The sequence below is a fragment of the Sinocyclocheilus grahami genome, unplaced genomic scaffold (genome assembly GCF_001515645.1).
Source record: "Sinocyclocheilus grahami isolate Dianchi unplaced genomic scaffold, SAMN03320097.WGS_v1.1 scaffold141.1, whole genome shotgun sequence".
In the NCBI taxonomy this organism is placed as follows: Eukaryota; Metazoa; Chordata; class Actinopteri; order Cypriniformes; family Cyprinidae; genus Sinocyclocheilus; species Sinocyclocheilus grahami.
This window is the reverse complement of record NW_015505320.1, coordinates 365798-377384: the sequence shown is the minus strand read 5'-3', so window position 1 is coordinate 377384 and position 11587 is coordinate 365798. Positions and strand designations below refer to the sequence as shown.

The 11587-nt window shown below is 40.0% G+C and overlaps 1 protein-coding gene across 1 annotated transcript; it reads left to right on the top strand.

Moving 5' to 3' along the window:
• The first annotated feature begins 2274 nt into the window (after nt 1-2274).
• map1sb (microtubule-associated protein 1Sb) lies at nt 2275-10660 on the top strand. The gene is made up of 7 exons (XM_016280455.1): nt 2275-2430; nt 3734-3835; nt 5017-5099; nt 5443-5583; nt 5791-8908; nt 8992-9197; nt 9399-10660. The coding sequence occupies exons 1-7, from the start codon at nt 2283-2285 to the stop codon at nt 9555-9557; spliced, it is 3957 nt and encodes a 1318-aa protein (XP_016135941.1). The 5' UTR covers nt 2275-2282; the 3' UTR covers nt 9558-10660.
• The last annotated feature ends 927 nt before the right edge of the window (nt 10661-11587 follow it).

The following is an 11587-nucleotide window of genomic DNA, read 5'->3' as shown; positions in this document are numbered from 1 at the left end:
CGGGTCGCGCCCGCGAATGGGGAATCGCCGTATGGAGATCGCGGGCTTCCTGCTGTGCTACTTTTGCGGATTTTAGCCAGGAGATGGCGAAGCTGTTCGACCGGTCTGCCCAGGGGGATGAGGCGGCGGCTCAGCTGTCTCGGTTGTCGCAGAGGAGGTGCTCAATCACCGACTATGCCATTCAGTTTCAGACTCTAGCTGCGGCTTGTGGCTGGAATGAGGGCGCGCTATGCGCGCGATTTCTCGAGGGACTGGATGAGGTAATCGCTGACGAATTAGCGGCGGTGGACCTTCCTCGAGAGCTGGACAGTTTGATCAATCTCGCGCTCCGCGTGAAGGGTCGCCTCAACCGCCGCCGGCAACGCCGTCAATCCCCTACTCCGTGGCGCCACCTGGAGTCCACGTCAGTCGATGCGGCGAGTTCACCGGCTTCCAATGTGGAGCCCATGCAACTGGGTCATCTCCGGCTTACGCCGCAGCAGAGACAGGAGCGTTTAGCTCAGGGACTATGCCTGTACTGCGGCAAGGCCGGCCACTTTGTCCTCCAGTGCCCGGTAAAAGTCAGGGCCCACCAGTGAAACGGAGATTCCTGGTGGGCGCCTTTCCCTGTTCAAACTCTCCAACAACGCACACCCAGCTGCCCTTTCGACTCTCCTTCCTGGGAGGTTCACACACGGGCCACGCCCTTCTGGATTCAGGGGCTGAGGGGAATTTCCTGGATTCTGCCTCTGCTCACAAGTGGGGGATTCCGACCATTCCCCTGGATAAGCCCATTACGGCGTGGTCATTGTCGGGCAATCCTCTCACTACCATCACTCACGTCACCCCTTGTGTAAGCCTTTCCCTCTCTGGTAATGCCGCTGTTGCGGCTTGTTCCTGCCGCTGCTCTCCCCCCCTCGGTGTGGTTGGGGTTTCCACGACCACTTGAACTGTCCGCGAAGGCGCTTACTGCCCGCGGTGATAATCTCTGCATAATAAAGCACCTGTTGAACCCGCACCTGAATCCAGCCTCGTTGTTACCCTAACACATAGTAAAATCATCGTTAATTTTCGTGCAACAGGGTGTGTTGTTGTCTGCCCTAGCTCCCCCTAAATGTATTATAAAATATACTGTATATTTATATATTATAAAACGATTATTTGTCTGCTAAATTACTATTGTAACTTTACAATAGATAATGATGTCCTTTAGGCTAGTATACAGTGATGACTTACAGCTTAAGTACAAAGACAAAACAACAATAGCATATTTACAGATGAATCTGACCTGCAGTTGGAATCCTGAACAATAGTTTTGCTTCTCTGCTCCACCTGTGCGCTTCCACAGTCCGCTCCATTCTCTTTCTCTTGCATTGTTTACACTGATCCAAACCGTTTGGCAGAGCGCACGAGCCGAAGCATTGCCAGTCACGTCTAACCGATTGATGATTTATTAGAGATTTATTATTGAATGTCGAATTCGGAAATAATCGCTTTAATACAGACAGAAACAATACTGTACTACATCGATGTTTCCTGTCGGCTCAATTTTTGAGTGGACTTTGCTGTTCCGATGAGCATGAACGGTATAGGAGTGGAGCGACTGAGCAGAGCGCACACGCATAGAGCAGATAATACGCAGAGCGTCACACCACGTTTTCGGCAGCCGGAATTTCGGCGCATCTCTAATTATTGGCGACATCAGAAATGGATATTATATAATAGATGCTTTTCTGAATATTTTAGCAATTTAAAAATATTTAAAAAATTATTTTTTACACGGCACCCCGGTTGGGAAACACTGTTTTAGAGTAGTCAGTGCAATTTGGGAAAGAAATCAGTTAAATCTGAATGTGGACACGTGTAAATATCCAAATGTAACCCTTTGTAATCGTTAACATTTTATTATTTTATTACTTTCATAAGTAACTGTAATTTAATTACACATTTTTTCTTAGTAACTGTAACTGATTACAGTTACATTTATTTTGTAATTAAATTACGTAACGCCGTTACATGTAACTATTACTCCCCAACACTGCATACACACACACACACAAACACACACACACACACACACACACATATATTTGATTGACAAATTAATATGATTATATAGGCTGTTAAATGCATTCCTTAAAAATAAAGACATATTTCAGATTTCTGAGAATAGTGATGCATGCAACAAATCGGTCTGAATACCGACTTCGATTGGTCAGCTTCAGTTCCTTTCAAATTATCCGCCTGTTCCTTCAGTAATGCTTGATTGTTTGTGTATTACATCATAGGAATAACTTTCCAACATGGCGTCGGGTCTAACGGCAGCGATGGAATCAGAGGACCTGACAGCCCATCCTGGATTCAGCAATGACAAATACTCGATGTTGATTGTCATCGGTGCGGTCTATAGACCACATATACTGGACTATATTGTGGTGGAGATTGAACGAGGTATTGCTTTTTTATATTTTGGATTTAGAAGAAATTAATATTAACACCGTTAATCAATGCTGTTATCATATTACATTAGAGATTACCATTATCTCTCGTATCTGTATGTTATAGAACAGGTTGCGAGCATTCTGCATATTTCATTCTTTGATTTGAAGATTCACCGGTTGCCTGGTGAATTGAGATGAAACGCAATCACACCATGTTACTTATCGCGCCAGACAGCATCTCTCGCCTTCAGCAATAAATGAGAATTTTTATTATATCATTTATTATTGTTGTTATTATTATTATTTACACAATATAGTTCCACAATCTTTCCTTCACATTGTATGTAGCGTTTAAAGCAGTAATGCCATGCTCAGGGACAATATTTGTGCAGCTGCTCTCTGCACTGCAGTGTTATAGCATCAAGATATAGTAAACATCAAAAATAGCCTCCTTGTGCATCAGCCCTAGTATGATTAGCTACATTATTTGCTTTACATGTTGATTAGTGATTATATAGAAATGAATGTGTCGTTTAAGTCATGACTTGTTCTTCAGGGTGCCCAACAGTTTAGACAGGGCTCTGCATGTTTACACCCACCTCAGAAAATAAGAATAAGAAAAATCTATAATTTTGACCCATACAATGTATTTTTTGGCTATTGCTACAAATATACCCCAGCGACTTAAGACTGGTTTTGTGGTCACATTTGTCAACAAAGAAAGATGATTAAAAGTTCACTGGAAAATTAAATAAAAGCAAATATGGAGAGAAAAAATGTTTTATTTAGGTTTTGCCTCACACAGGAGCAATTCGCCAGGTTTTAAATTTCACTTAGAATATTAGAATATTGCTTTAGTTTATTGTCAGTCCACCCCTTCCTATCCATATCAGGAAATATACCTGATTGAACTGCTATTTATACCAACACTGTTAGATGTTTTCTTATTTCAGTCCTAGCAGTGATGTGTCGGCTTTTTTTTGGGTCATAAGAGATGTGAACATACTGTTCAGAGGCTTTTATATTTCATGAGTCCAGAGACCAGTGCCACAAAACGAGGCTTTTTTGAGGGCTAGTCAGCCAACCATCTCATTTGTCTCTCAAGCCACATTGTGTCTCACATGATGTTTCAGTTACATGCTGACTGCAGTGCTTTTGCTCTGGGGGGGGTTTAGACAGCAGTTCATTCAAATCAACATTTATTGTTTTTGCAATAAACCCAGTTCATCAAGTGTCAAAACATACATTAGCACACGTTGTGATGTATTGAGTTTATGTTAAATGTTACATATATTTGCATCGCCTTAACACAGGTATCCGTGCATGGGATGTGGACCTGACAGTGTGTAATTTGGATGAGCAGCTGAAACTTTTTGTTTCTCAGCATTCTTCTTATCAATCCAAAGACATAAGAGGTAAGGGTCGCCTTCTTTTGGGTTTGCAGTGATTTAAATGAGCTTCATGTACAGTAGGCTACACATTTAAAGAATACTGGGCTATCTTTTGGTTCCCATTTGAAGCACATGCTATATGTGTGGGATGCGATCTTATGACTTAACAAAGAAGCAACTGTGTAGTTCAGCCCCAGCATTCAGCTCCATATACAGTATCAGACATGCTCAGCATTATTCCAGTAAATAATGGAATATGGTCATATGAAGCAAATATTTCAGTTTCTAGACATCTGAAAATGAAAACAGGCATATTCTATACCGAAAGAATTATGGGTCATGCAAACACAAGAAAAGTAGAAAACGAACATGTATGCATTAGATTATTCAGAATATGCTAATTACCATATATATAGGGGAATTGCAATATCCACTGAGCACATAAATCTATTCTAAAATAAAGTCTTAATATGGACTTTTATGAGAAAATTATGTTTATATAAATCTGTTTCTTGCTTAGTTTACATGTAGAAACCCAATAAATTATTGTTCATTACAGCCATTCTGATGTAAAAAGGCAGAAGTATGTTTTTTTTACTGGGAGAGAATCATTTATTTATCATCATTTTAATATTTATATTGTGTAATGAGAACTGTCTAAACTGCACACAGTTGCAGCTTCTGTACAGCTTCTATTATTCAGTAAAAGTTGTAGGTTGCTATTTCAGTAGACACAGCAGAAAGACAGGAAGGAAGTGCTTTCTACCAATTGTTCAGACTTTGGCTGCTGTGGAAAAACAGTTCTGGAACATTTTGTTGCAGTAGTTTTGAAAGTGATTTTCGCTAACAAATTATATAGAGGTTTGGAGCTCTAATACTCAGAGAAAACCTTTTACATTTGCATTAGCCTACTCTGGTTGAGAATTGACTGTCAGCATCAGAACACTTTGAAGTGATGATTTAAAAAGATTCCGGCATATCTAAATATTTAAGCTCTTGCACTGTAGAATAGTGCAGGTTTTTTCCACTTTAAAATTTGGTGCAAAATTAGTTGATTTAACTTATTGTGTGTTCCTTTTTATTAGTAGATTAGCAATGCATTAATGTTTGCTATTGAGAAATGCACATATGCATGACATATTTGTGTACTTATTCTAATTAATTCCCTTTTTAATTTTGTCTGTCTCCCAACAATCCCATCATAGGTCAGAAGACATTTCATTTCAGTTCAGATGTACTGGACATTAAAGTTGTAATAAATCCATCTGAAGGGTTTCTCTACTCTGAGGTGTGTGACTGAAAGGCATCTCTTCTTCTGTTCTTTCAATTACATTTGTTTGTATTACATGACAATCAATAAATGATAAGGGCCACATTACATATGTTAGGGCTAAAATTATACAGTGCCTTGGCAATATTAGACACCATAACCAATTAAAATTTTTGAAGCTAATTAAACTCAAATTTTAAAATGAATGATTGATGAATCGTTTTGTATCATTTTGTAATACTTTTTAGAGGCACGTTTTGTCAGTAATAACAGATTGAAATGTAATATGCATTTACTTTTTTTAATTGTTAAATATACATTTAAATAATTTCACAATTTAGAAAATATTTTTGCAATTCAGGTCCACAACTTGATATCATCCACACCTCGACACAAATTGCTGGTGCTCACAGGACAGTCTCTTGAGGACTCCGGTGATCTGGTTCTGCACACGGGCCAGTTCACTCCAAATAATTTCACCCAGATCTTTTCAGATGAAGAGGTTTGTCGTACTGTAAATGTGTATGCAAATATTTTAATGTCCTTTTGTTTTAACTGTTCACATTAGCTATGGATTTGAAAAACTGTCCATCTTTGTATATAATATGACTATTCTGAGCATTACAAATGATTCTGTTGTACAGTAATATAGCTTTTTTTTTGTTCATATATTTGAATTCATGCCTTGTTTTCTGTACATTTCCAACAGATTCAAGCTCTTTTAAATTCTGTTAGCATGCATGGCAAAGCAAACCTCACCTTAAGCTGCCCTAAAACTGGCAAATGGAAAAACTTTGTGCTAGGAAAGCACAACATACATGACATTATTGACATTAAGGTGAATCCTCTAATGGTACTACCCAAAATGGGGGGCCTTCAGGAGTTCACGGACCACCTTTTTGAGTCCTCAGAGCCACAGTCTCCATTTGACCTCTTAGAGCCTCCTGGGACAGTGGGATTTCTCAAGCTTTGCCGTCCGTGTTGTTATGTCTTTCCAGGCGGGAGAGGCGACTGTGCTTTTTTTGCTGTCAATGGCTTCAATGTTTTGGTCAATGGTGGAGCAGATCCACGCTCTTGCTTCTGGAAGCTTGTCAGGCATTTGGACCGTGTTGACTCAGTGTTGCTTACACATGTTGGAACAGACAACCTGCCGGGAGTTAACAGCCTGTTGGAGAGGAAGGTCGCAGAGCTTGAGGAAAATAAAATTGACTCGCAGGAAAAGGAGCAATGGGCAAAGAATGTAATCTCTCCAGAGCTTGGTGTGGTTTTCCTCAATGCCCCAAACAGACTTAAAAAACTTCATGGTGATCCTAATGTACTACGAAGCAGTGATCTAGCAGCACTTATTTTACAGCATTTGGAAAAACTAAAGATCTCACCAGAACCACTTTTACGCAATTCGAGTGGCTCAATAGAACCAGTTATTCTCTTCCAAAAAATGGGAGTGGGATGTCTTGAACTTTACATCCTAAATCCAGTCAAACGTAGCAAAGAAGTAGAGTCTTTCATGAATAATTGGCCAGATAATAGTTCCAAATCCAAGAGTTTAGATGGTCACCTAACCTCTTTGGTCTCTATATGTGCTTTGCTTGTTTGGCATCCTGCTAACCCAATGGAGAAAATCATCAGAGTCCTCTTCCCTGGCTCTACACCACAAGGGAAGATAATGGATGGTCTGGAGAGACTGAAGCATCTAGAGTTTCTCAAGCGGCCTGTAGTATGCTCCAAAGATTTTGAAACCTCAAAATCAGAAAAGAATCCAAAAGGTGCAGACAGTCAGGATAGTCCCAAATCTGGTAAAAATGAATCCAGACTAAGCAATGGTGCTTCAAAGGACCGAGCTCTTCGTGGAGATCTAGAACTAAAAGACAAAACCAAAGGCATAAATGGAAATGATCCAAAAAGTGAAGAAAAGCTGAAATCTGTAGAAAGCAATGTGAAACATAAACCCTCCAGACTAGTTACAAGAAAGGAGTCCTTGAAGGACAGAAGCAATGAAAAAACAAACATATCAGACTCAAAGAAACAAGAAAATGGACAGAAAAAAATGTCAGGTAGCAAGGATTCTTCGATGAGAAGACCAAAGTTAGATAGCAAAGCCGAAGAGATAAAGTCTCTTGGGAAAGATATCAAGAAAACCTCCACTGGATTACTGAACTCAAATAAGCCCGGTAATGTAAAAAATGAAGCAAAATTTAACAAACAGGCTGAGCACAAAGCTAAAAACTTTAAATCAAACAAGGAGCAGCAAAATCAGAAGTTGTCAACAGACTCTGAAGATGTAAATTGCTCTATGTCTTCACCAGAAGATATGACAGCAGCATTTCTGGAAATGGATCAAGAGCAACATGAATTACTTGTGAAGAGGCAAACTGTTGACTCTGGGAACCTGAAAAATGTCTTGACAGTTAGTGTGCAGTCGCAGTGTAGTAGCATAGTAAACCCTAGCAAGGCTGCAGCATCTGCAAGACCCTCTGTCAAAATTAAAAATGAGCACAGTGTGAATCTAGACCTCACTCCCACTGAATATACTTTGCTCGATGGGGCTTTAAAAGATAATCTTTCAACAAATGGGCCTGAGGAAGTTTGTGTCAGTCCTGATGAAATGACGTTAGAGCTAACATCTCCTAGATCAGGACCAAATAGTGCTGGTCATACTCCTTATCACTTGTCACCTGAAGAGACCTGGGCCTCAAAAGATCATAGTAGCTTTGGGGTTAAGATGTGTCTTGGTTCAGAGAGCCAGCAAATGGCATTATCCAAGTTTTCAGAGTCTGGGTGCTCTAAAAGTAACCAAGAGAGCATCTCAACTTCTTCCAAAGAGAAGCATTCTAGCTTCCTGTCTCTTAGCTCCTTCAAGGATATAATGCCTGATATATCTCCCACTGTTACCACCACTCACTCAATGCCTGCGGAAGTAAGTTCACCGCAGTCCACTGAGGTTGATGAGTCATTGTCGATGTCTTTTGAACAAGTGCTGCCAACGGTGAGCGAGTCCACCAACGAAGACGAAACATCCTATTCCAATGGACACCATGTCAGTTCTGATTTCAAAGTAGGGATGTCTTTGTCTTTAAAGAAGCCTCACACTCAGAGGGCACCTCATGATGGTCCAGACGGGTGTCCGTGCGGACCTCAGGGTCTATTGTTTGATACTACCCATGATGTTGACCTCTGCTTGGTCTCTCCATGTGAGTTTAAACATTTCAAACCGGTTGGTGATCAAGAGGATCCACTCACACTAGGTTTTAGGAACACCAGCCCGTTGAACCTTTCTGATGATAGTGACCACTCCCAAGACGCAGCTAAACCACTTCCACCTTCATGTTCAGGTAATAAGGCCACTCATCCAGCTCAGGAGACCCCTCTTACTTCTAGCAGTGACTATTTCCCAATGGCAACAGACTCAGATATACATCCATATGTAGAGGATTGCCCATCCATTTCAGCAGACGGACTTCTGGATTCTGATGAAGAAGGTGGTGTCCACCTGCATACGCAGGACCTAAACGATGGTTTGAATTCTTACAGAGGAAATCACCCTTTGCCAAAGGATCCCCCACCCGCACCTGTGAAAGACTTACCTCCGCTTCCCCCTCAGCCTGGTGCCTGTATGCCTGATCCTGTTAGCGGTGTAAAGTCTGCAACAAAAGGCAGAAAAGCTGCAGGAGTTACACAGAGGTTAGCATCCTCTAGTGTTTCAACACAAGGCACCAAAACCAGAGCTGGAAGTCAGGGTACTTCCATTAGTGCCTCGAGAAGCAGCTCAGCAGGAGACATAATGGCTAGTCGTAGCACAAGCTCCACTTCTAAAAGATCCACAACAGGTTTGAACTGATCTTACATTGTTCATTTTTGTATGCAAATACATATTTATTTAGCACTGACTTGTGTCTTGATTCATCAACAGGTAGCAAGATTGGCACTTCAATATACTTGGACCTGGCTTACCTTCCGTCAAGCCATGCAGCTTCCACTATTGATGTTGAGTTCTTTTGCCGCTTGCGATCGTCCTGTTACATAATAAGTGGGGATGACACGGTCAAGGAAGGCTTGATGAGGCCCATTCTGGACGCGTTATTAGAGGGAAAATCTGTATGGCCTGAGGACGTGCCGGTATGTATGAGAATATATATGTGACAGAATTCAGTTTAGGTGCACTACAGAACTCTGGTCTCTCTATTACCATCTGTGGTTAATATATAAAAATGCAAGTTACTTGTAGAGTTATTCTGTAATGCACCTTTAAAATCTACTAATTTTTAAGGGAATACTGTCACACACTTAGTCTGTAACTTAGTCTGTATCATCTTCCAGGTGACCCTGATTCCCACGTTTGAATCACTGATGATGCATGAGTGGTACCGGGAAACCCAAGAAAAACAACGGCAACTGGGAATTACAGTGCTAGGCAGCAACAGCACTGTGGCTATGCAGGAGGAGACATTCCCTGCTTGTAAAGTGGAGTTCTGCTAGATGGACAGTAATGGCACATGCTTTACATTTACCATTTGTGTATCCCATGCTTATTTAAAGATTTGTATGTTCTTGGCAGATGCTTTATCAAACAAATATTGTGTTTGTGAAAGATTCCTTTGCAGGAATCTTTGGCGGCTAAGGCCTAAAATACACAGTAAAATCACAAGTATTAAATCAACACCCATAGATGTATTTACTCTGGGAGTATAACTGCACTGGTTAATTATTAAGAAGAGTATTTACTAGATTCCCACTTTGCAAAAATAGTCGTAATTAAATACTGCAAACTTTAATATAGCCCAGAGTTCAAATCAAATTGAATTGTCACATTATACCTGTGCATGAAGACCACTAAAAACAATCATTCAGACAGACAAACAAATTAGCAGTGCCAGTGGAGTTTAGATTAATGATGGCACAGTATTTTTTATTTCAATTGTGCATACAGATCAAATCACACAACATGATTAAAAAGAGAGCTATTTTTTTACTTTGAGATTTACTTTGTTTTGGGTTGCTCTTAAAGGATGGTATTTAAGCTGTTTCCCAGTCACTTTGACTCTTTGGGGACCAGTAGCTTCACACTAAGTCACACAAATATTGTATGAATGCAGTGCACTATAATAGAATATCACTACGAAATCTGTAGAAATATGACGGCATGAAACAGACATTTTAGTTCATCCCATTTGGAAATGTGATGAGTGGTAGAAGTGCCAACTGCTTGACACACCAAGTATACAGTAACTTGTAACTGTAGCGCAGAGGCTCTAATATCTACCGTTTGCCTACTGTGTTTCTGTTAAATACTGACTGCTGTAGGGCATACTGGCCTTTATTAATTTATTTCTAGATGCATCTCCTTAATTCAGCTCTGTAAAAAGAATGGTAAGTTTGTGGGGTGCAAAAGAATTTTGAATCCATGTATTGCTACACTCACATAGAGGAAAGTGTGTATACGTATGTAATATGAATTATATGAATTAAAACATTAAAATGTCATTGTAAATGCTGTGCTGATTCTTTGCCAGTATGATAAGATAAAACAAATGCACAATGCAGAGACATGATTACTGAAAACAATCAACCAATATGGTGGATAGAGTTGATAGAAATAATCTAAATTTAAAGTTCAAGCTAATTAAACTGGACTGTTTTACCAAATATATGTGTGCAGTGTATTTTTATGCATATTAGAGTATATTAGCTTAACAATGTTAACGTAAATATTGGTTGGTTCTCCGGTGTGGTGTAATGTAGATCAGTGGTTGCTGCTAGTGATGTTCGGTTCTTGAACGAATCGTTCTTTTGAGCCGGTTCTCAGGAAGTAACCGGTCGAGCCGGTTCACAAATCGAACTGAATCGAACTTAGTTTCCATGTTGATGACGCAGGACGCACAGCCGAAGTAGCACGTCTAACTAAAAAAGAACCGATTGAACCGTATGGGATCAGAATCCCATAGAACCGGTTCAACTGTCGAAGTTTGCCGAGGATTACCGAGGACTCAACAAGAACCGAATGAGCCGTGGCGAAGTTTGCCGAGGATTACCGAAGATTCTGATGAGTGAGTTGACGATACTGTGCAAGCCTGAGGCGCGTACGGGAAACATGCTAATTATGACTGCTATTAATTTACATTTAAAAAACCTGCAAAAATCTTTCTGTCCAGTGATGTAAATAAATTTTACATTAGTTTATTGTGCATGCATATTAAATTTAAAGTTGCTTAAGCGAAATCAAGGAGTTTATAAGACTGGTTAATTCATTCTTTATACTGTAGACATGTAGAACATATCCGCGTTTGTGCATCAATGTCTGTAATGTGTGCTGTAGGTGTGAAACTTTTAGGAATCTTATCCAAGTAGGCTAGTCAATATTGGTCAGTCAGTCTTATCTGACATAAGGATCTGCGAATGAAACTGTGATCACAAACACATACCATTAACTTGAGTGAATTATATGGCAATAATCAGCAATATGCTTTCACGCAAATAACTTTATTTTTTGAATGTTTCAATATGTGTTG

Coding starts and splice junctions, on each gene's coding strand:
- map1sb (XM_016280455.1), top strand. CDS start 2,283: ATGGCGTCGGGTCTAACGGCAGCGATGGAATCAGAGGACCTGACAGCC. Junction 3,836..5,016: donor TCAATCCAAAGACATAAGAG/GTAAGGGTCGCC, acceptor ATCCCATCATAG/GTCAGAAGACATTTCATTTC. Junction 9,198..9,398: donor TATGGCCTGAGGACGTGCCG/GTATGTATGAGA, acceptor ATCATCTTCCAG/GTGACCCTGATTCCCACGTT.